This window comes from Corapipo altera, unplaced genomic scaffold, assembly GCF_003945725.1.
Source record: "Corapipo altera isolate COAL_440 unplaced genomic scaffold, ASM394572v1 0, whole genome shotgun sequence".
In the NCBI taxonomy this organism is placed as follows: Eukaryota; Metazoa; Chordata; class Aves; order Passeriformes; family Pipridae; genus Corapipo; species Corapipo altera.
In genome coordinates, this window is record NW_020884872.1 from 68,724,041 (window position 1) to 68,750,300 (window position 26,260).

Genomic DNA, 26,260 nt, shown 5'->3' on the forward strand with positions numbered 1-26,260 from the left:
GGTGAGATAGTATTTAATTACAGTGTACAAGTACCTAAGGGGATGAACACAGAACTAGGTCTGAATCCCTAGCAAAAAGGTAAAATATGAGGCCATGGGCTGAAATTGAAATGTATATGTCTCTGCAGAAGGCCGCTCTGTACATGAAACAATCTGGCAAACAAGGTAGTGGAAACCAGTAGTGGATGCAGGAATCTATTTATTACCAGTGCAGTGTGACCTGGTAGCCCCGCTGATGGTTCTTGTCAGTCATAAATGGCTCTTTTTCTGTGTTGTTTGGTGTTTCAATCTACTATGTAATTTTGGGGTGCTTCTTCAAAGCTGAGCTTCTGGGGATTAAAAATAGAGGCAATATTTAAAAGTTAATAGTAAGAAATACATCATTACATTTTCATTAAATGTTTTGAAGGTTTATGTACATAATAAGATAGGTCTGGTGCTGCACAACAACACAGTAAATATTGTACAATTCTGATGAACTTCTGGCAGGTAAAAAGTAAGGTTTCTGTGACATCAAAAATAATGTGGTACTGGCATAAATGGACATTCCACCTCATTCACCCTACTGATGGGGAAAAATAAAAGACTTCATCTGGAAGCTGAGTACAGCATATGAAACATGAACTTAAGCTCCCTCTTAAAATCCAAAAAAACCCAAGCTGTCTGTCCACTAACTTGCAATGATTTGGGTTTAAGTCTTTGAATCAGTTTGTGCAGGAGATGGCCTGGTTTCTTCTGGTGCCTCCAACTGTGAAAAATACCAGGACTTGTGGAGACAACAGGAATATTGGTCTGCCACTTTGCCAGCTGAGTAGCTTCATTTTTACCCATTTACATTCACTTATTCATTTACTAATGAAAAAGCTACTCAGAGAAAGGTTAATGCGAAATTTAAGTTGGATTTATGGGGCATCAATAAGTTATTTTAGGCAGTCTACATTGGTGTTGTAAATTTCCTAAGCAATGTTCAGAGTTTATTTATTTACTCCACCAGAAGTGTGAGAAAATAATGAGTAAGGCAGCAGTTCTTTCTGCCAATGTTGCTGTGTTTTGGTTTTTTTTAAATGGCAAACATCCCATTAACTAGTTTGATAGACTAATCCCAAGACTATAGCATCTGTAGATTAATTGGGGATGGAGCATGCCTAGAAATACTACATCCCTCAAAGGTCCTGGGTGAAGTATTGAGACTTTGATTGCTTGCTATGTCTTGTCAGAGGACTGTGCTTCTAGCAAAGGAGATGCTTCAAGCTAAACCAAATGCTCCCAGGAGATCAATTTTGGTCCCTCATGGTGGAACGTGTGGTTTTGAGCTGGACAGTCCTGGTGAGATTGAACTGGGCAGCAAAGATAACCTGTCTGTAGTGGTCATCCTGTGCTCCTTCTGCTAATCCTGGGGAGAGACAGACTCTTCTAACATGTAGCTCATTTTGAGGAAAACAGTGAAAACTGGTCACACACACTGTGCCTAACAGACCTTGTTTCCAAGCTTGCATTATGGAATAAGTCTTAGGTTACTGGTCAGGCTTCTGGAGTCCTCTCACAAGTTATGGTTGCAACTGCATGAAATATTTATCCCAGTCATCATAATTGCCGGCACCCAAACGCAACAGTTTTGTCTTCTCTGGGGCTTTCCTTGACACTTCTATCCCAAGACAGCTTAAGTAAAACTTTGATTATCTTCTACTAGCTTTAGGTTTTTTCATCCAGTATCTGTGACAGAAATAATAATCTGTTATTATGTTAATCCTTCTTTATCAATTTTGACAAATTATGTGAATTTTCTAGAGCAGAGACTATTTTCTCTATGGTTTGGACTGCTGCACAGCAGATCATAGATTACATCTAGCAAGACATTTTAGCATTTTAAAGTATAATTCAGTGCAGCTCAGGACTGGAACAACTTTGCTAATTTCTCCAAAACAGGAATTCCTGAAAGAATTCATATTAAAAAATACTTACTTGTAAAATTATTTTCTGTTCTTTCAGAAAAGGCATTTTAATAATATTGGCAAAATGCTTTCCTAAATTAATTAAAAAATAAAAGAGGAACTAGAATACTTGACCTATTATAACAGTTTGGTTTGGTTTGGTTGGTTTGGTGGGAAATCATTTTTCCCATAGTTCAATGAAAAGAATATGTTTTTAATAAACAGCCTTTGAGGAGCTTTAAATTTCATTCCATCCCATCTCCTTACAGCTTTTCTCAGCTCAGTCTTTAGCTATGCTAAAAATCCTAATACTTTTTTATTTTATTTTGCAGCTCAAATTGATTAATTCCTTGTGTGCACTAGTGAATAAAATGAATAACGCAGGAATGACATTTTTTACAAAAAGTTCAGAGTATTGGTGTGGATTGCTTTACTAGATGATATAAGATCTAGTTATATTAATCACCTTTAACAAAATACAACCAGGCAGCAGAGCCATAAACATGACAATCAAAGACTGGGTAGGCCTCAGCAGAAGACACACCTCAGCAATCTGTTTTGCTCTGATTCAGCCAGTTGTCTGGAGCAAACCACCAAATGCACTTAATCCTTTGTTGTTGTTGTTGTTGTTGCTCTTTGGTGTGCAATCATCTGAAGAACTCTCTTTAATAACAACATTAACTAAGAACCAAGTAGCTAATGGAGAAGAATCCTATCTCTGACCAAGAAATTTCTCATGGAAGAAATTCTAGATTCAGTTATTACAGCAAACAGTTCTCTTTGCCTATACAATTTATTTCACTCAGGACATTGCTTTATATTAAGCTAGCAAAAGAAAAGAAGTCTGTTGAGGACTTCTTTTACCAAAACAAGCTGCATCTCTGGAGAGCAGTGTTCCAGATTTTTTTTTAAAGCGTAAACATGGTGACAGACTGAGAATTACTTCACAAAATGCTCTGAGGATAAAATTCAGTCCTGTTTCTAGTAACACATTACTTAAGATGAACTGTAAAATGTACAGCCTTTTGTCTTTAAATTTGATGTAAAATTTAATTCCAGAAGTTATAAGGTGCAAATATCCTAAAAATTATATATGCCCCCCCTTCTTTTGTTTCCTACATGGTCTTTCCCCCATAATTGTGATATTTGTTTTGTTGAGTACTTTATGGAATCTTGGAAAAAAGGCACAAACATGAAAAACGGCCTTGAGTAGCTAGAATTATCTTCATTTGAATGAATGAGGCTTAATGAATTTCTAGCTGAGAATAAACCATCGTTAATCTTCAAAACAGACTGAAAAATCACTTAGAAGAAAGAACAATATTAAATATACAACAGAGTACCGAGGGGTTGGATTGACCTATCAACACTTTAAAAATACATACTTTAGGTGGCTGAAGTAGTTTGGATGAGTAAAACAATCCAAATCTCACCTAAGTAAAATTTGTATAGAGAAAGCATAAAGCCAGCAACTAGCTAAGTGGTCTTCCCACACAATCACTGAAAATATTTTCACCTATATTTTTAAATTATTCTTTGCTTCTTGCTTCCATCTGAATTTAGAATGGACACCTCCCCTAATATTCTCATGTCTTTTTAGTACTGAGGCACAATTTCAGTAATGCTTTTATCCTTTTTTAAAAATACTTTTCAATGCTCTTTAAAAATGATCCCTGATGTGACTGTAAAATTAACATTCTGTGATGTATCAGTATTTCTGCAGCCTTCAATCAGCCTCATGAGTCTCTAGGGGCTCAGCGGCCAATATTTGTGCTTGTATATGCTCATCATGATCCACCTTCTGTATGGTTGTTTGTGCCCTCCATAGTTTTCTTACCATGCCATGTTCAGAGTTATAGGCTGTGGATTCCTTAAGCAGGGATTCATTTATGTGAATTTACTGCACTTCACACTGTAAAGAACAGACTCTTTATATGGTCCTCTGGCTCTACCACAATATAAATAACATTTTTTTATATTGGCACAACTCCTCTGAGTCAAAAGAGGAGTCATGGAAAGAGTCTGTGAAGAAGCAGAGATTTCAGCACTTTAAAATCATGTTGTGTGAAGCATGTTTTTCCATAAGATGTTATCCAGAGGAAGCAAGAACAATATTTTAAGAATTCTAGTAATCTTTTATAATCCACATCAGCCTACTATTAAACACATTCTGGATCTTTTAATGTATTGACATAGCAGCAAAAAAAAAAATCCCGCCTTAGGCCACATTTTCTAAGCCACAGATCCAACTGCAGATATGATGCTTTTAGTACATTGACAGAGGGAGCTGTAAGAGTGGTTGAGATGATTCATATTATTCCTCTGGGCAGAGTCTCAGCTCAGAGATCTCTGAGTCAGCTTTGGTGTTCCCTTATTGGGAGACAGAGCATTGTTAAAAGACACCATTTGGGGGCTAAAGCAACTTTTGTTATAACAGCCCTCTGGCACTGACAAATGTTTAGCTCCCTTTAACAGGGAAGCTCCCTATGCATGCCAGCTAAATCCAACGTGCTTGTGCTGCTGCTCCTGAGTCACCTTTGCATCAGATCTTAATTTCTGGATTTTTGCTTTAAGTGCTTTAAGCACCAATTAACTCAGCCTCTATATACCCTTGCTTTTGACCCCAGGTTACCAATGCTGCTTATATGTTGGCTTCAATTCTAGTTTACATCAAAAAACAGACCTGCTTGCTTACCTGGTATGGAAACTCAGGTTAGTGGAAAGACATGAGGTCAGTGGTAATCGGTGCCTGCCTGCCCCCATCCCATGGCAAGACCCACCTGGTGGCCAGTGCCCAGGCTGTGAATGGAGCAGGACCTTCTTTCCTGGGAACATCTCCTCTGAAAGGGAGATGGGATTTACAGGGCACCTAGCAAGCAAGATTGGTACCAGGGTCTTTGGCCCTTTGTAAGAACCTCCCTGGAAAGGGAAAGTCCCAGACCCTGCTCCTTGCTCCCACTTATTTACTTTTTGCAGTTTATCTGTGACACTGAGACTCATAGTCTTTCTAAACTGGATTGAATTATGGTTCCACATGTAATTGCAGAGTATGAGCTCACCCATTCTCTGACAGTACCAGTAAGGTGCCAGGTCACTCAAAATAAGATATAGCTCAAAAATATCAACCTTCACCCTAAATCTAGACCATTTCCAGCTCTCTGGGAAAGCAAGCTTTCATTTCAGTCCATGCGAGCCATCCCCAAAGGTACTAGAAAATTCTTCTCCGTGGGTCCTTTCCTTTAGACTTTATCCTCATTTTACAAGTCAAGACTGAGACACAAAAGGCCTAATAACACATGCAGTTCATGTTCAGCAAGTTTGCAAATGCATGCTCCAGGCACCTCCAGAGTCAGGCAACTTGGCTTGCTGGAAGGTAGATCTGCATGAGCTCCCTCCTGCCTGCCCAGCTAGAAGGAGACTCCTGTCCCTGCAGTCCTGTCCCTGCTTACAAGGTATCACTGCAGAGCATCCACCAAAAGAAGGGAAGTATCAGGAGCACCAAGGTGTTTGGCATAAACAGGACAAATGGGCACACAGAGAACATGAAGTGGTTTCTCTGCAACACTAGTGGTCAGCTTATCTCTGCTGTCTGCAGGCGAGAGACACTTCTGTCTGCCGGATTTCTAAGCTCCTCTGTACTTCTGTGGAAGTGGATTTGTCATGTATCTTTTGGGAAAGGGAAAAAAATGCATTTACTTCAGCCCCTGTTCCTGGTAAAATGTAGAAGCACTTTGTATTTTGAAGTGTGTTCTAAGTTTCATACCAGCTGTTGCAGAGTAAGAGGCACTCAGCATTGCTGAATTCATAACAACAGGCACCAAAATATGCAACTACTTATCTTCAGTTGTGTGCTTCTGTTTGTTGTAAGCTCCTCAAATATGCAGTAATGGAGTACACCCCTATATGGAAGATGCTGAGCAAAATAAAGCTATGAAGTTTCTCTTGAAGTAAGTGGAAAAGAACTGAAAAATCTTGAAATCAGTGTAATTTTATTTCTTTAATTACCTGATCAAGTACCTATCAGAGTAAACAGAAATCTTGCCACACAAAAGTTGATTGGAGATAACATGATGTTTGACAAAGAGCATTTAGACTAGTTGCCATGGCCATCTATGAACAGAGTAAATATGCCTGAGGCAATCTTCCTATTTGTCTTTTTAATATTAGTTATCCCTTAAAATACAGCTTTTGCAGTATGGTGGGCATTTCTGCAGTACCATTTAAACTGTCTATGAAGTATTGCTTTCAGTATTTGACTGACACTACTACGTAAAAAGTCTCCCAAAACAAATCCTGGAAGTCCCAGTGTTTTATCTTACTTGCATAGGTTGAGGTTCATAACTGAAAGAGTTCTTTTGGACACCCAGAATACCAACACTGTCTTCAGTCTGAACATTGGTCGGTGCAAATGAATGGTGGACTTTGCTGTTTTCCCATATATCTACATTGTATAGGGAAATAGAGTATGGTGAGGGGGCTTTGTAGCAGTAAACACATAGTAGGTAAGCTCTCTGGTACTCTACACCTTCCCCTGAGAAGAGAAAACTCAACAGTATCTCAGGTAGAAGCTCATAAAGCCTTCTCCTTGCCTGTACCCTCACTGGTATGGTGTTTGTTTAGGGTACTTTCAAATATCTTTGGAATTGTTTATGTCAGTTAACAATTCTTTACTTAACTGAAGGTTATCTATGACAAGAATTTACTAAAAATTTGATGTTGCTAGATAGGTACTGCATTCAAATTAAAGGGAAACTTAGCCCTTTGCAAAATTACACAAATAGATGCAAATAACTCATACAGAAGCAATACCAATTACTTATCTCAGCATGCAGTCAAAGATTAATTAACATGTCTTGTTTCACCATTGCCCTTCCTGTATTGTTGCCTCCTTGGTCAGCTGTCTCATGTGCAGGGTGCAGCAGGAAACCACAGGCTACAGAACAGTAGAGTCAGGTAATTAAAAACTATATGGTAATATACGTTTTCCATGGGAACGAGGTGAAGGTGTGTTGGCACCTCTCAATTTAATACTTATCAGTCTCTCGCTGCAATGGAACCTCCCAAGAATCTAAAATCACAACAGCCCTCCTGATGATTTAAAGGGATGACAGTAGTGCATTATAATGAACACATGGGGAGTACATACAGTTTAATAAGCAGAGTCCATGTGTGGGTATTTACATATGTGCCAATATTCCATTAAAGTATGAGATATTATGTTTGTAGAACATAAAAATAATATGTCAAGATGCAATAGAAAAAGGTTAATAAGTATGTTAAGTTGTGAATATAAGCAATTTAGGAGAGGTGTTACAATTTGCTGTATATTTGTACACAATCTGACCCTGACCAAGGTGGTTAATTTTCATCTGGTGCAGCAATTGAAATTTTAATAATGCAAATCTTCATTTGTCTATTTGTTTGTTATCATGCAGACTATTTATTGAACTCAGAGCATGGGTTTTCCAAGGCTTGTTGAAGCTCTCAGGATTTATTTTTTTGGGAAGTGGTACAGCTAATTTCCCCCTTACTGCATGTCCTTTACTTTGTTTCTATATGAGGCTCTATTTGTCCCCAGGAAAAACTGAGAGTAACTCTGCTTTTGACTGCTTTTGGGCATCATCTTGCAAAGCAGGGCTTGACTAAAGCAATGCTAATAATACATGGTCCTTTGTGGCTGCAGGCCCTGCCATGTGTTCGTGTAACTTGTGGTGATGAAAGATTAACAAGAACAATTCCACGTTATCTCCTCCCTGCAAAAAAGTGTTCATTTACTGCAGTTTAAAGAAAGAGAGAGGTGGCAGCAAGAAAGCTGTCAGCAGTAAGTGCCCTGGTGCAAGTGGCCAGAGGTGGTGACAATGCTGTTTTTTTTTGTCATGGGCACTCTTCCTGCCGTTAAGTGGTTTGCAATTTATGCCTGGATGAGGTGTGTAGGGAAGTCCATATTTCGTACAGCTGCTTCGCCCTGTCATCACTTTGGCTTGGGGAGCCAAAGGCACATTAGTAAAAGTCTCTTACCATTTTTAAGCTTCTCTTAAGAACAATGCAGACTAAAACACACATTAAAAAACAACCTGAGAGAGCTCGAAGTCTTGAAATCAGAATGTTTATTGCTATACAAATGTTCCCTTTAGAGAGGCACACTTTAGAAGTGGCTGATATTTTACAAAAGCAAAGGCCTGCAGCTTTTTGAAGATTAAGCCTTCTTAAGGTATTTAGAGACAAAAACATTAAAAACTTTGGCCTTAAACTATATGCAGCATTAGGGTAGGAAGACACTGAGTGCGTAAACTTAGAGCATTTGTTCTACCATTTATTTGAGCAGAGAGGTGATGAAACTATCAAATATTTACTTATTTTTATATTTTTAACTAAATAATACCAATGAGGTGATTATTACTCACTGTTAAAATAAGTTTCTACATTTAGCATTACAAACATACATAAACACTTTAGCCTGGTATGATTTAGAATGACTAAGTTTCATACTCATGAAAAACTGATCTTTAACTCACACTAAGACGGTATAGGCATCCCCAGGCACAACAGGCTATCTATAGAAGTACATGCAATATGCACAGATACACACACTGGCATTTTTAATGAAAGCTTGAAACTGAATTTCTACCACTTCTAAAACTCAGTCAAAGCAACCAGATGTGTTTTTTTCTTGTCTCAAGGGGAAAAAACTGACTAATTTTGCTCTTTTCTAATATCTGAATCAATTACTTACCTGCAGCACTCTGAAGGAAGGAAAATCTCTCTTATATTAACACAACACACTTTGTGCTTGTAAAAGACAGGGTGGAAGGCACCATATATGTCAGAGGTTAATTTATTTGAATAGAGTTGCAGAGGCCCTTGCCTAGCTAGAGGAGGGTGTTGACCACTGTTTGATTTAATGCTTGTACATGGCGTAGAACGTGGACATAATCATTCTGCTTGTATAAAGGGTTCTGTAATAGAATTTGCATCAATACTGTGTTTCCATGGAAATCAGTTTATTGAATTTCATGTTATGCGTGAGCTTCATCCTGCCAGGCAATAGACATCCCCTTTGATTAAGATTTCTACATATCTTTTCTTTTTATTTTTAAAGGTTGAAAAGAAATGGCTTATGTAGGAAAGGAAAATTAGAAAAAGTTAAGAAATAAATTTCCTGCACTTTTGCTTCATATACCTGTTAGTGTGGATACAAAGTGAGAGTTTTAGATATTTTTTTCTACTCAAAATTATTTACTTGGAAAAAAAATCCAGTTAATTCTTTACTTGTGGACTACACTTCAGGTGTAGTAAACTCTTTAAAATTTCTAGTAGCATCCACTAGTGGGTTGCACAGTTTTTCATAATGGAGTGGTTGCTTTCTTCTTCATTCCACAAAGTCATGTGAAAATGCCCAAAACTGTTTCATTCTCCATAGAGGAAGGATGCTATGGGTGGAAAAAATCTGAGGAAGTCTCACAAAATATATTTATAGCACATGAACCCAAACTCATGGAGACTCCAGAGAATAGCTTCAAAACTGACCTCTGAACTTGGCATACAGCTACTGCAAGACATGAGTTAACTTTTTGGATACCCCCAAAAAATTGTATCACAACAGTATGCCCCAGCTCCACTGCTTTATTACTTGTGAGACCTAAACTAGTAAGCCTAGAACTAGTTTAGGTATTTTCAAAAATTTTAAAACACATTTGTTAAAACCACTTGCAAAGTTTGAGTTTATCCAAAAAGGGGAGCTGTTATTTGATAAAAAGTGACCCCTTCTATGGGGAAAAGATCACCTGATACCATAAATCTCTTTAATTTAGCAAGCACAACAAGAAATCACACTAAGCAGAAATTTGGAATTTAAGAACTGAAACTGGAAAACAGATTAGTGTAACTAATTACTGGAAGATCCCAAATGATAGGAGAAGAAATAACCTAAAAGCAGAAAGGCAAACAGGGAATTTGCTCAAAATAGCTATTTGGGTCTCAAATATGCACCTTGGCTTAAGAAACACTCCCTTTGTTCCTAAATAAAACTTTGAACACCTCTAAAGCTGCTGTCATTTAAGTATAGCTGTGTGTTTTAACTTTGCCTGGTATATCTGGGAAAAAAAAACCAAACCAAAACTCATCCCCCAAAGAAGAAGAATTTGAAAGAACTGTGAGAATATGTCAAATTAAATGAATACTTAATAATATAATAAAAAAATCACATGGGGAAGCAAACGATAGAAAGGCTGAAAATTCTGAAGTAGTCACCTGAGCACTTTATGTTCAAACACTTCTTTCTTCTGAAAGCTCTGAAAAATTAAGTAGATTAATCAAAAGGGGTAAATACCCTGAATATGTGATTTTTTTTTTTTTTTAAGAATAAACAAAAATGCATGGGTCATTCATCAAAAATGTGTTGGTTTTGATAGAAAAGGTCTCGTACCAAAAAATTTGGTTTTGCTCAGGATTGCAACCAAAACTGAGCAGGATTCATCTTGGCCTTATTGCACACACAGAGAGATCACAGAAGGTTCCTTCAAAATAACTTTTGCTTCCTCTGCAATAACTTATCTTCATTGCAGCTGACACTGTCTTCCCTTGCTGCCATTTATATCTCATGAACCCCGGAGGAGCTGCCTTCCAGCACAGCCTTTGCAGTAAATGGCATTAATTGCAGTGCTACCATTTCTTTAGCATTTATTACAGGCACTGATTAGAGAGTGTGACAAAGACATTGCTGGAGACCAAAGCCTAACTTGGACTGAGGGTAAAAAAAGAACATGCAAAGTAGCATTTTAAATGGTTGCATCTATTTACTGCTGATATTTTCACAGAAATGATTTAGCGGTATTAGATTCAGAAGGTGTAACAGAGGCTTTAATTTGCAGCAGTTCTGATCTAATAGGCATAAAGGCACCAGAGGATTATGAAATACTGAACTCAGAGGTATTCTGACAAACCTTTATACTCATAATAACAAGAGTTGGTGTGAGCTTATACAATTTAAAACTAATTGCCCAGCCAATGTGCTCATTACCATATTGATGCAGTTCATAAATCAAAACCCTGCCTATTCAAGCTGTTTACCAGTCTTGCATTAAGCAGCATATTTCAACTGAGAAATATAGTGTGTTGCCAAAACACTGCAGAAACTTTATAAGACTGATAGGACTACAAACCTGAGGAGCTGAAGTGCCACAAACTGGCACTGAAGAGCTTGTTCTTCTTGGTTTTCTGAGTATATTCTGATCTAGCCTTGAAAGTTTCCATAATAATGTACTGCAGCACAGAAAGAGGTCCTTAAGCAGCGGGGAGCTACTGGCAATTTTGATCAATTTGGCTTCCTGCAGCAGCTTCTTTGCTTAACCAGGAGACTCACACATTTTTTTGGAAGCAACACAGTACTTATGCCAGCGGAATTGAGGTGCATACATTACGAATGCAAGCTTTTTATATAGGCAACGGAGAGACTAAGGACCTTAACCAAGAATCCTAAATTAGTTGTCAAAATTAGGTGCCTGAAGTTAAATTCTTTGAATAGCCTACTAAGGAAAATGAAGGTACAATTCATTTGCCTAAACAAGTGCCTACCTGCAGGTGCCTAGCAGTACCTCCTGAGATACTCTGCTGTCCTATGACATCCACGCAGTAGGTATGTCAAAAGAGTTGGAGGAGATTGGCACATCTCTGAGCTGGCAGGTGAAAGCCAGATGGGATAGTCTAGGATGTCTCAAAGGGCACTAGAAGCCTATGTTCAGGAATTGAATTTCCCCCTATTTTTTCCTTCAGGTATTCAGCCAGCTGGCTTAGGTATCAGAAACAATCCAATCTTGTAAGCAGGATTAATGAACCTGAGCAGGGTTCATTTTTATGTAGTTTCTCCTGAGATGAGCGTAGTAGATCCTGATGGCTGCTGTGGCATCTCTCCCCCTTGTGCCAGGCTTTCAGCCCTGTGGTAGACAGGCCTGAGGTGGCAAGGACAGAGGGTGCAGAGGCAAGAGACAAGGCATCAAAATTACTTTGAAGATTAGGACCAGGACTTGAAATTTAACTAGCTGGTGAAAAGGAAGGTTGTTGGAGCTGTTGGGGGAATCTAATAGATTATCGGAAAATCAAGAGCTTCTAGGGGTGTGGTGGCTTACTTAGGATTATTGTTTTATCCCTGTTTAAGAGAACACAGTTCAGGGTAAAAAGGGTGCGCATTTCTAATGATATGCAACTCTCCTCTATATATAGCATTAGCAAGAAGAGTTCAGCCTATTACAACAAGTGCTTATCTTCAGACATGATGCCCGTTGAAGGCTCTGCCTCTTATGTTCTTTATGTAAATTCAATCATGACAATCGGTAACTAAAATATTTTTTATGGATGGAAGATGAGAGTTGATTAAGACATGGTTTTAGTGATAAGGAAACTTTAATTTCAGCTTACATCTCTTCTACTGGCTGTGTGGTCAGAGTAGATGCAAGTGTCCAATTCCTTATAGGCAGATAGTGGATAATAATGATTATAAGTGAAATTAATACAAACTGATACTTTCTCATAAAGGAACCTAAGGGAGTGATAAGTTTTTGTTCTTCAGAGAGGGAAATAAATCTAAAGAACTTAATTTCTTTCATTTTAAGGAATTATGAGCCATACATAAACAGACCATACCAGCCTCTGACCTAGTGCCAACATAACTGCTTTTGTTCAGCATCTTTGGCTGATGGTGGGTGTTACAGATTCAGCAGAGATTTCTCAGAGGGATGTATGCAATTTTGGAAGACCCTTGTAGGCTGCTGTGAAGAAGAATTTTGTGCTGATATACAATTTTCAATAGAGAAGAGCTAAATAGAAAAAAACAAAACCAAACTGCTCTATATTTACCTAACTTGTAAGGTGACAAGTGATTGTCTTACGTCATTTCTCTTTTATGAGCTTAAAAATAAATAGATGCAAATAAAATTGTTATGCCATCTAGTTAACATAGATATCCTCTAATATGAAAAAGAATTGATCCTTCCAGGCTCTTTCTACTTGTGCAAAAATGAAGATTGATTTCCAACCAGCCCACTGAGCATCCCATGAACATACATAATTGAATTCACTTTACAGGCTGAAGAAACTACTAGTATTTAAACTGGAGGGAGGAGCAGCTCATACCTGTGTGTCTTTGCTTGCAGAAAGGCTGTTTCCTGACTTTGGTTTGGACTGGCAGCCTAGATAAAGATCTGGAATCTTACCAATGTCAAGATCCTCAATCTAAAGGGACACAGACTTTTTTTTCTTAAGTGGTTTATCCAGTGTTATTTTAAAAATATTTATTAGGTGTTGGTTCATTTTGAGTCCTGTGTTTATGAACAGTGTCTGTGTATGGCTGCTCTTCTTAAATCACTCAAAACTGCCTTCGAATGCACGTAGTCAAAAAACCCCTGGCCAATATCTCATCAGTATCTTGATGATACATTTCATACATGTAAGACAAAATAGAGGCAGAACAGGGAATACAAAACCAACATATTGGATGCAATGCTAAAAGATGTCTACTGGAAGAAGGAAAGAGCTTATTCTATGCAGATAGATAGATATTCATGTTCTCAGGGACATGCTGAAAGACATATGCCCTCAGTTCCCCATTCATATCTGACTCCTTTTCAACACCTTCTTTTGAGAGGATGTAATCACATGTGCAAGAAGCATGAGACTTTTCCAAGTGTGAAGAATCATGTCTTGTCCCTCACTGTACTGCTGCTCACACATTCCTGCCATTTGGTTTTGCTCAGGATTGCAACCATGCTGTTCATGGGCCGCACAGAGAAGAAAGATTTGCAAAGTCAAAGCCCACTTCTGTAAACTAATTAAATTAAACATTGCCCACGGATCTAGGGTCTTAGACAGGGCAATAGTTGTATCACAGACAGTATTTTCTCACCTTATTTGCAAGTAAACCACTGTTCCCACATGGTGGTGAGGTGACAATGACAGTGCTGTTGAAAATGCTGTTTTAGAAGGAAATAAAATTGAGTCAGCATACTGGCAGGATGTTTGGATTAAATTCAGCCTCAGGCTTAGCTTATGGCACAAAATTTGCCAATGATTCCTCTTGGAGCAGTCTGTCCTATACACCACAAGCAGGTCCAGCTGTAAAGAAATTGCTGATGTTGCTGCATTCGTTAAGAGGGTGCTTGGAAAACAGCACATCTGTTACCAACAGTTGCACCTAAGACAAACATGTATGTAAGCACAATTAAATTAACAAAGTGTCTCTTTATCATTGTGGTTTACTGCATTTGAAAAGATATTTTACTTGCCTTGGCAATGTAAAATGAGCTTCTGCCACAGTAGAGGTGGGGACAGTGATGGCAAAGCTAAAGGGCAGGCCTAGTAGTGCAGCTGTTCTAGGATAATAAACATATCTAAGTGGAGACAAGCCTCACTAAACTGTCATATAAAGTAATTCCTTAAAAATGGTTTCCTCAAGATGTGGTTTCATTTGCTGGTTGACTCATTCATAAATATGCCAAGTTCTTTGCTGAATAAAATACTGCTTAACTTCAGTGAAGGCAATCAGGTGCACAAGATGTAAGAGAAATCAGCATCCAAGTGCCGCCTCCTTCACTGACTGAAATGAGTCAGGAGGGACATAGATTTGGCAGCATCTGTGCCAAGTATCTGTGCCTGGATATCTCAAGATGAAAAATGTAATCTACGGCTACGAGTATGAGCACATGAATACATACATTACATGAGCAGAAGGGCATTGCAGCTTTTCCACTTTTGCCATTTGCTCTAATCAAAAGCAATATAGAAAAACACTTCCAAAATTAAACTATAACTCAAAGATTTCTCACCCTGCTTTTCTAGTGACAATACATCCTTTTCCTTTCCAGGCTAGATCTGCAAATAACTGATTTATAATCACACTCAGAAACTCATATGTCCAGTAACTTGCACTGTAGCTACACAAAGTATGCAGAAGTCTGTCTGCAAGCTATGATTCTATAAATAAATATAAAAGAGAAGACTTGTAAAGCTTTGGCAGCAAATGTAGGTCTTGAAGAAACATAGGCAAACAATAATTAGAATTTGCAAGTGAGATGGAAAGCTAATTTTGATACTCTTTCACACTGGCTTTATATCAAAAGGCATTTCACAGCCTACCTTTTCAAAACCTGACAGCATCCAAACTCGAGCAGTTGGAACCTGACTCCAGGTGCTCCAGGTGATAAAGCAAAGCACAATGTTAAGGTCTGGCATGATGTGAAGAATGAGGTCACGCTGTATTTTTAGAAGTGCCTGGTGTTCCTGTGAAGCATGTTCTTACTCTCTCTTTTCTTTTTTTTCCTTCCCTCTTCTTTTTTTTTTTCTGTCTTTTTTCTGCAAATAATTTGGCCAATGCTTGCAGAAGGCTGTTTTCGCCCCAGGGATTCTCACACATACTTCTCTTGACAGAGTTCTTCTACAGCAAGCAAGCTGAAATGTCTTCTGTTAAGAATCTGCTCATTTCTTTTTCTGTTCTGCCCCAATGCTTGGAGGATCTTTTGGCTACTCACTGGGTTCCTGTTGTTACGCTTATGGAAAGTAACTGAATTGAAAAATATGGGGTTACCTTGCAAAACAGGTAAAACTATCATCAGGAAAAAAAAATCCTAATCTCCCAATTTGTTCTTAGTTTATGTGTCTCACATTCTGTTGGCTTGTTTGCTTAGTTTTTCGGGGGAAGATTCTTTAAGTCAATGTGAAATACTAAGCAAAGTCATTGTGAAAGGGAAACAAATGCGTTAGGGGCTAAGGGGTAAAAACTCTTTATTTTAGATGAGTGGTGTACTGTTTCAGCCAAGATCAGGGCTTGATTTTCTGGTTTACTATGTCAGTTCAAGTTTAAATTGAATTTAAACTAACAAAATTCCACACATTCACGTGCTCTGTAATGCCAAAATACATAACGGGTATTGAAATGCACTAACTTAAGCCATATTTGAAAAGTTGGTTTAGGTGACTTGTTGTTAGAGTAACACTATAAAATAAATCTTAATAATTTGACTCGGAAAACAATTATCCTTGTATTAACTGAAGAAAATAGAAATGAGTCTATGATTATTAATGTATCTGTAAAATCCTCCTGTTTAATGATTGAATATGTGCTTTTTGTGCGATCTTTATGCAAAACTTCATGAGTTTTAATACAAGTCTTGGCTGTCCTGGCAAAGGGGAATCAAGCCAATAGAGCATGATACACAAAAGTTTATCTGTGAGTCTGCACACACATGCTTGTGCCAGGCCATATTAGAATTTACCTTCCACAGCATTTCACTAGTTATATCATAAATCTGTATTAATTTATTGCTGATTTGTAAGGAGCTTTCCCTAATAAATAAAATTTTGATTGTAAGTTTTAAACTCATGTATGCAGACAGTGAAGCACCTGCAATGGCAGGAGTCTTTTTCACTGTGCCCACAATGTACAAAATATTATGTGAAATGCTACTAATTCAAATCATTCCATCTAAATGCGGGAATGTGTCTTCTTTTACAAAGACATTGTGTTCAATTAGTTCTCCTAGTAATTAAGGGAGAACCAAGGGTGTTCAGCACTTCTGAAAGTGACATCAATTCTATGAAGATGGCTAAGTTGAATCATCTGAGAAAATGAGGGCTTCAGAAGTAGGTTTCTCACTTACACATAGACAACATCATCTATTATTATTGTGTACCGAAGATATGGGCTGAGATTCTTCTTGTCTTCATTTGTCCCTCTAAAGGGCAGATGACTGGTGTAAGCTTTTAATCTAGACATCCTCCATAGTTTTGGATAAGGCAGTCAGGCTAAAAGGGAGACTCATCCCATGTCTAAATAGGTAACCAAGATAAGTGGGAGTATTTACCTTTTAGAAGCATTTTTCCCTCTCCATTGACTCCAGCAGGAGGTTAGACAGCTTACAATAACATCTGACTTTTAAATAGCTAGCAAGAGCTGAGAAGATGTCTACATAAACAGAGGTCTACATACCTGCACGCTCACACTTATTACAGCTGCAGTTCAAACAACAAAGGTAATACAATAAATCCAACAGTACTCTTTCTATTACCAAATGTATGTCTGTAACACTAAAGTCTACACTAACCAGCACTAAAATATGCCTAGATGGTGTGCACTGCTCAATTTATGGCACATGCAGTGACAGGCATGTCACATGCCAGCATCTTACTTTGCTTGTTTTCCACTTTGACAGTCACAGTGCTGCCTTCTGACACATCTTCCTCATCACTGACAGGTTTGCCACATCCATCAAAGGCTTAAGCTTCTCTTTTTATTTTGAAAAGCTTCTGTTCTGCTTTGCTCTCTCACAGAGGCAGTACTGAAACAATCATTAAAATAAATACTATCAATATTCAATCTGTCACAAGAAGTAAACTACATGTATGGGGGAATGTAAGCTATTCAGTGATGCAAGCTCAGTTCTTCAGCTCCTCCCTTCTTCCAGTGTGTTGGAGGTGCACAGCCTGGACGTGAGCATGGATATTAAGACTGATTTAAAGCAGACATGGCCAACTCCAATGTAGCACTGAAGCTCTCTGTTATTTTTAGCCTCCTCTTTTTGCTTTTCAGATCTACTGGGATTAGATAGGGGCTACACTGCACTGGCAATTCATTGAAGTCGAGAGATAAAAAATCCTACCTATACTGAAATCTTTTTTTCTGTCAGTTGTTTTTTCCTATGACATTTCTCTATGTTTTGTTCCTTGGCCTTCCCTATGACATTTTAGTAGCTTTACCAGAACAGTGTAAAATTTTCAGTGATTTAACAGACAATGAAAAGATAGTGAACATAGGCATGTTTAGGTAACAAGAATATACCTAACATCACTTTGAATGATTCTGAACCATTGCGTCAATAATCAACGTAAAGTCAACATTTAAAAAACATTTCTGCATTTGATATCTCTTTCCTAGTCTCTACAGTAAAAAAGTCAAGGTTCTCAAGTTTTCAGTTCATTTAATCTGCATACATGAAATATTTTTGCAGAAACATAAGTAATTCTAAAGTAAATTTGATATGGGAATTTCATGTTTCAGGATTACTTTTGCTGACGCAGTCCACTGCAAGTATGTTTCCATCAATTTTATTTTTGTTTTCCAGGAGCTGAGAGGATTCAGATGTTTTCTATGAGAATCCAGGAATAAATAACAATTGTGTGATCATGGTTTTGGAAAACTAAGAAGATATTTCCTGGCTGCATATGCAGAGTTATGTTTCTTAAGAAAAGCAAGAGTTAAGTAATTTTGCTCTCTGATGGATGAAACCCACTGGAATGGAAACTAACATCCATGAAGAAGAACAGGACTCACCTTATCTTAAATCTGCCAAGTGCCTGGGGACTCCAAAGGAAGCAAAGTATGAAGAATACCAAAGAAAGATAGAAAATCAGGAGAGTCCATATGAATGTCAAAACATTTTACTGGAACCTGGGCTGAGTTTGCTGTCTGTGTCATCCTTATTAGACCACAATGAGACATCCTTGCAACTTGGTACGGCTGCAGGGCATGTCAGTGCCACCAACCAGTCTGAGAAAAAGAACCTTTGTGAAGAATTATCTCGTTCTGCAAGACACATGCCAAAGGAAGATCCTTTAAACCTTCCATTGCATGCAGAAAAAAATTCAGACAAGAAACCAGAAAGGAGTCATGAGATCAGAGTCATAAAACATAAACCAAGTTCTATCACATTTTCTGATTTCCAATTTTTATCACACGAAGCTAACACTAAGCTCCATATTTGCGAGGCAGGAGAAGCAGATGATTTTTCATCTGAAGAGGAAGAAGCAGATGGTAGAGGAGATGATGATATGTTTAGAGAACTGCCACTGTATGAGACATTTTTCAATGGTCTTCATAGAATGAATGCTTCTCAAAGAAAGCGAGGTAAACATGAACTTACTAAATATCAACACATCTGTCATTTAGAAGACTGTGATGATCATTCTGAAAAGGCATTGAAGGACCATAACAATGAAGAAAAGCACATGGAACTGGAGGTAATACAAGCTACTCTTTTGTTTTAAGTGTGTTTTAAATAAGTGGTGTCATTTAAGGTTGGTTACAGGAGGAAAAGGAGTTGTGCAAATTGTTGTAGGGTGCTAATTAACATGACTTACAGAATTAAGAACATAAACCTACAGTAAAAGTATATTAGGTTTTTACATTAGACAAATCTAACTTCATATTGACCACAATTCTATTAGCCTGAACTTCAAACTTTGGTTTTCTGGTTTCCCTTGCTTTTTAAAATTGGAACATTAGCTCATTTTCCTCCATTCCTAAAAGATCATATATCATATCATGTACAGTATACATTCCCTGATCCGAAGGACTGTTCCAAAGGGGCAGAGCTCAGGTTTACCCTGAGAGCAGAGTATATTTCTTCATGTTGAAAAATGGGCTTCTTTACTTTGGTGGCACTGTAACACTGCACCACCTAACTCACAGCACTCTTTCCACGAAGTTACTGTTTTCTGTACTATTATTTCACTAAAACAATGTGAGGACAAGTTAAAAACTGGTATTTAATAAAATAAATAGAGGGTATTTTGTATCTGTACTGTTAAACATCATGATGTTCTATGAAAATAGAAGATTTAGGACAAAATTAAAAACCCTGTGTAATAAGACTCATCCAACTATATATAACATTTCCAGAAAAAAAAAATATGATTGAGTATTATAACTGTGTTTCTTGGAACTGGAGTAACAGAAGCTTCCCAACTGAGTTCTCACTACTCTGGAGAATAAGCACAGCTTTTCCCCTGCTCCCAGCTGGTGACAAACCAAATGACTGGAGCAAAACATGTTTATCATTGGAGAAGTTCAGCTCTAGTAGAAAAATATGAAGTGACTCCAAAAACTGGACAAACCAAACCCTTAGAATTCTGATGTTTCCTGACCTTGCAGCACAAATTAATCTTAGACTGCAGGTCAGACATACCATTCCTTCCTCTCTCTTCTCCTTCCTCCAGCTTTTAAAAATTATTTTCCATGTAAATCTGCTCTATGCCTTGAAAATAAGGCTGTAGTCCTAGTCTTTTACCCAGTGTCCTTCAATCTTCTCTGTCTCCAGTCCTCCTTTTACTTCTAGTACTTATAACAGAGTTGCTTCATTGGTTTCTGACTAAATGAAAGAAAGTAGAATTTGGACTATAATGTCTGTGTTTACATCAAAACTACAGTATACAATACTTAATTACTTCTCTCCTTTAGTACTAATCTATCTCCAGTTTGGGGTGACTAATTCTGCCCTTAACTGAGTGGAAGTTCTATGCTGTATTTCATACATATCCCAACTTAAATGCGGAAATCCATCAGCTCACAAAGAAATAAGTCAGATTTTTAGAAATTTTTCTCAGCAGATATTAGAAGACCAAGGCCCAAAGATGGTTCCAAAAAAGTGCACTTTTTGATGCAATACTGACCCTGACAGATTCTTGAGACACATAGTTTATTAAATAATTGCATTGTTATTCTATCCTAAGCCAAGCCTTCCTTCCTCATTTATTCAGAAACATTCACATTAATATAAATAATGTATTTCAAAATGGATGCACAACATCCCTTGGATTCTCTTTACTGAAGGTCATTTCCACAGATAAAAGGGAGAGGCCAGGAGATGTTGTCATTTAGTTTACTTTATGTCTGTGACATAAAATAAACTCAAGGATGCAGCTTGTAGTGTAAAATAATGGATTATAAATTGCCAGAGAAGCATGTGAAATTTCCTAGTAAATCTTGGCAAATGTGTCAAAACACTTCAAAAACTGTATAGATGCAATGATGTAGTCCTGGTTTTGATTTTTTTCTATGTAAATAAGTATGTATCATTCTAGGAAAGCCTCCAAAAATTAAAAAAAAAAAACAAAACAAAACAAACAACAACAACAACAACAACATAAAAAAGGCAAAACCCAAACAAATAATAAAAAAAAAGAATTGCGGTCTCTCAAATTTGAGCAGCAGCCATGCATTACTATTCAGACTAAAAACTCCTTCCATGACTGGTTGAAGCAAATGTATGTTATTGTCAAGTTATTTACTTCTAATATTTAGAAATGGGGTTGGAGAAAAATGTCTTTCTAGTGAAAAGAAATTAAATAAATAAAGACAGCATAGGGTATAAATGTTGACAAAAACAACCACTACTGCTAAACCTTAGACTTAAAAATCCTATAATAAACAGATTAGCCATACAGTTACAGGCTATCACAGACAGCACCCTGACCCAGATGCTGGCTTAATCTTTGCTACCAGAGTTCACAGTGAAATAGTGATTAAGATCTACCCTGCAGGGGCATTCCTGGCCAAATGTACTTGTTACTGACCGCAAACCTTCCATTTTAAGTCTAGAAAAGAGGAAAGGCTGTCACTTTCTCAAGCTAGGAGCACTGGCCTTTGCAGGCAGTCACCACAAGCAGAACCGGTGTCTTCTCTCAAATACTTGTTACAGGCATGTAAGCCTCAATTGTTGAACTTCTTGCTTCATTCTAGTTAACAAGAAGAGACAAATCTTCAAGTACACTGAACAGTAAACAAGTAGAGGGAAGATGGAAAAAATATAACTTGTGTATGCTGCCAACTCTGGAATAGGCAGAAGAAACTCTGCTGAAAACGATTCATATAATAGTCCCCATTAAAAAAATTCTCTTTCTTTTTTCTTCCAAAGGCATACAGCTTCTGCCTCTTCTGAGTGGTGTAAGACAAATGATACTTCTGTTCAATTTACGAATTGAGCATGGTTCCTGAGTTTTCACCTTCAGAACAGTTCCACATTTATTTCCTGTGCTTTCTCATAAAATCTAAATTTGGCAACCTGTTTCTCCTTCTCAGAAGTCTGTAATCAGTGGTACATTTAATTCCCAAACACAGTTCTGCCCAAATAGGGTAATGGTTGGACTAGATGTTCTTAAAGGTCTTTTCCAACCTAAATGATTCTATGATTGATTGTTTCTTTCTGTCCAGCTCTGAAGTGGCACCTTGAGCCATTTTTCCTTGCTTGTTTAACTTCAAGTCTTTCTATTAAACTACATACTGTCTTTGTGTATGTAGCCAGCTCTGTGTGAAGGGGTAATAAGTTATTCAGAATAGCTTCTGAAACATAACATTTTTCTAGACTGTATTTCTTCAAACTATACTGAGCAGGACCCAGCTGATAACCATGTTTAACCAGAAACTACTATGCAACTTTCCAGCAGTAATCTTACCCTATCCTTGCATAGTCTCAAAACAATATGTGTTACTTGCAGGAGTAGCATTTCAGGCAAGAAAAAAATTGAAGATATTTGATAGATATTAGGCAATAAGAAGTATTATGAAATCATACCCTTGGCAGTGGGAATTCTCATGGATCTTCCCTCACCTCAGGGGCTGTATACAAATCCTGCTAATATTGTCAGCTGATGCAAAGAGGCAAGCATAGCCTTAGCAACACAGCAGCAAACTGAAAATCCTCTCTGAGGCAGTTTCAAATAGTCGCTCTGGACAGCCCATATTAGCTGTTGGAACAACCAAAAAGGTTTCTGTTGCTCTTGACATTATTTAAGGCATCTAAGTGAGTTGTCACAGCTTCCTCTACTGTATCAGAGAGAGAAGGGGTAAGTCAGGAAGGCCAGGTGCTGGAAAGGAACCACCTAGAGTTAACCATTAGAACACACTCAGTGCTTCAGCAGCCCCTCTGCAGCCTCCCTGTGTCTGCACACATAGTTACATCATTTCTCTTTCAACACATTTAGGAAGATCTAAACTAAACTTGCTGGTTTGTTTAAAGCACGATAATGATGGTCTAATATTTGCATTGAATGTTATGTTGTTCAGCTGGGTCAAACAAACAGTGAGATGCCACTCCCTGGGGGAGACAAGATGACCGAAACAGATAATTTAGGTAATTAAGGTAGTATTCAGTGAGTATCAGATTGTAAAATCAAAGACTTTTGGAGAAGGCTGCACAGGCATGAGAGTGGCAGGTACAATGTCAAAGACAGTCTCTGTGTGCAGCACTGGGTAGTGTTGGTGGGTTAGCTATGCCATCACCTTTCACCATGGTTAAGTCTGAAAGTAAAACTGTAGTGTTCTAAAGGAGATTTGTGAAAGCTCCATTACTTTTGACACTTGAAGCTAAGGCAGCTGAACCCTGGAAATTATTTCAGAAAACAGTCCTTTGCTGACAGAAAGATGAATAGTTTCTCTTTCTTTGATTATTCACTTGCTTTCCTTAATTTCCTTGCTCCATCTTTGTACTACAGCTAGGTAAATTTTATCCTCATTACACACACATTGCCACATGAAAATTTTGATAATCATTGTACCAGCTTAAACCACAAGAGCTCAGATTTAGGCTGGAACAATTTGCCGAAATTTGATATGGAAGTTTCCATAGCATCTGTCCCTCAGTTTGTCTGCTTCTTGCCTATGTTTTCATTCTTCTTCTCACAAACACCAGAAGTTCACCAAAGGAGCAATACAATATCAATAAAACCATAGAACCATAGAATGGTTTGAGTTGGAAGGGATCTTACAGATCTTACAGTTCCAACTCACTTGCCATAAGCAAGGATTTCACCCACTAGATCAGGTTGCTCAAAGCTCCATCCAGTCTGGCCTTGAACGCTTCCATGGATAAAGCATGCACAACACCTTTGGGCAAACTGTTCCAGTGCTCCACCATATTCTGAGTAAGGAACTTCTTCCTAACATCTAATGTAAATCCATCCTCTTTTAATTTAAAATGGTTCCCCCTTGTCCTATCACTATCTGCCCATGTTAAATTCAGAGTACAGGGAAGAAAGGGGTAGAATCACCTCCTTCAACACTTTTTTTGATGCAGCCCAGGCTGCTGTTGGCTTTCTGGGCAGTGAGCACACACTGTTGGCTCATGTCCAGCTTTTCATCCGCTAGAACCCCCAAGTCCTTCTCCACAGGGCTGCTCTCAATGAGTTCCTCTTCCAGCCAGGACTCATGTCTGGGATTGCCCCAACCCAGGTGCAGCACCTTGCACTTGGACTTGTTGAATTTCATGAGGTTCTTGTGGGCCCACTTGCCAAGTTAGTCCAGGTCCCCCTGGACGGTAACCCATACTTCTGTTGTGTCAACTGCACTGTTCAGCTTCACATCATCTGAAAACTTCCTGAGGGTGCACTTGATCTCACTGTCAATATAATAGATAAAGATATTAAACAACACTGGTCCCAAGACAGAGCCCTGAGGGACACCACTCATCACTGGCCTCCACCTGGACATAGAGCCATTGGCCACAACTCTCTATCTGTGTCCATCCAGCCAATTCCTTCACCCTTCAAATCCCTGTCTCTCCAACTTAGAGATAAGGATGTCATATGGGTCTGTCAAAGGCTCTGCAGAAGTCTAGGCAGATGACATCAGTCAGTCTTCTCTTTTCAATTGTTGCAGTCACAAATAGAGGAGATAAATCCCTGAAAATTTATTCAAAAGCCATAGTCTTTAAAGTCACTAATGATTCCTTAAAATATATGTATTCTTCTGAGTGGCTTGTAAACATTTTAATCGAGTAATCATACCCAATCAGAAAGGAATCAGAAAGTGTTAAGTCTTTGACAATGAATTTGAATTGGCAGTGTGCCCAGGTGGCCAAGAAGGCCAATTGCATCTTGGCCTATATAGAATAGTGTGGCCAGTAGGACCAGGGCAGTGACTGTCCCCCTGTACTTGGCACTGGTGTGGCCACACCTCGAGCACTGTGTTCAATTTTGAGCCACTCACTGCCAGAAGGACATTGAGGTGCTGGAGCATGTCCAGAGAAGGACAATGGAGCTGATGAAGGGTCTGAAGCACAAGACTTAAAAGGAATTGCTGAGGGAGCTGGGGCTGTTTAGCCTGAAGAAAAGGAAACTCAGGGGGAACCTTATTGGTCTCTACAATTACCTGAAAGGAGGTTGTAGCGATGTGTGTATTGGTCTCTTCTGCCATGTCTCAAGTGAAAGGACAAGACAAAATCACCCCAAATTGTGCCAGGGGAGGTTCGGATTAGATATTAGGAAAAAATAATTCACTGAAAGAGTGGGTAGGCATTGGAATAAGACGCCCAGGGAAGTGGTGGAGTGACCATCTCTGCCAGTGTTCAAGATATGGCACCTGGGCATACGGTTTAGGGATGATTGTGGTGGTGCTGAGTTGATGGTTGGACTCAATGACCTTGAAGGTGTCTTCCAACCTTTATGATTCCGTGATTCTGCAAATTTGCTTTATTCAGATTAGATTGAGTTCATTCAATTTAAATGACCCAAACAGAGCAACAGTGAAGGCTACATCTATGATCAGGAACCAGACCTGCCAAAGTCAGCTTCTTACCTTTATACTCGGATGGCTTAAACCCTGCTAAGTCCTTGTGCCTCTTGTATTCTTGGTCAGTGCCTTGCTTAGCCACTCTGAAGCACTTTCCTGAGAGGTACCTTTCTGTTTTCATTAACAAGGCATTGGAACTTAGGTGGAATTTAAGCTATCTGAAAATTGCCCTCCAATAGTTTCTTCTTCTCTAATTCAGTTGTACAAGAACAAAAACTACTAAGGAACATATCGGAGTGAAGCACAAATTCCTACTCCCATTCCTCCCATAATTTGGAAGTCTGTACTTCACTTTACCCTATGAAACTGAGACTCCAAAAGTAGAGGAGGAGAATGGAGGTAAACTTGTGATGATTTCTTCATGAGGTATCATATGGTTATTATTACCTCCTTTTAGTCGTCTTCTGCAGACATGGGAAGTCTACCCAGGTAGGAGAGCTGAGTGCTATATAACAATACCCAAAGAAAACATGGTAGGAAGTTAAGGTAAGGAAAATGGAAAATTACTTGTTTAAGAAAGGAGTGATGCACTGAGCTTTATACATTCTAATTTCCTTTGTGTGTCTGTGAGATTTTGACTTTCTGTATTTCAATTGCACATTATCTAGAACTGATAGATGGGGACAGCGAGTAAAACTTTGCAAAGTTTTTAGCATTCATGGTTGTTTTCTGCTTGCTTGGAAATGGAGTTGAAGAACTGCTGATTACCAACAAGAGTCAGATAAATGCTGGCTTAGGGATTTTAATTATTAAGTTAAAAGAAAGTATTTTTTATTAATTTCACAAATTTGAGGGACTAATGGCAAATATAGAATTCTGTATTGAGTACATTTTTCTCTGACCTCAGTATTCTTAATAATGTAACCATTTCCCATTAGAATATGACATGTTGTGTCCTACTTGTTGTGAATGGAGGGATCAGTTCAAATTCGCTTCTTACTTCAGTGGAAATTAGCTACATGGCTGTTTTTACCCAGAAATTACAGAAACTTTGGAAAATAAC

The 26,260-nt window shown here is 38.2% G+C and overlaps 1 protein-coding gene across 2 annotated transcripts in view; it reads left to right on the forward strand.

Annotated features, from left to right (window-relative positions):
- STARD13 (StAR related lipid transfer domain containing 13) overlaps positions 1 to 26,260 on the forward strand; it is a 294,079-nt gene that overhangs the window by 23,589 nt on the left and 244,230 nt on the right. For both annotated transcript variants that reach the window (XM_027651028.1, XM_027651021.1), the window contains exon 2: positions 18,038 to 18,932. In XM_027651028.1, coding sequence (XP_027506829.1) covers positions 18,195 to 18,932 — 738 coding nt within the window. In that variant the 5' untranslated portion in view covers positions 18,038 to 18,194. The remainder of the gene's footprint in view (positions 1 to 18,037; positions 18,933 to 26,260) is intronic.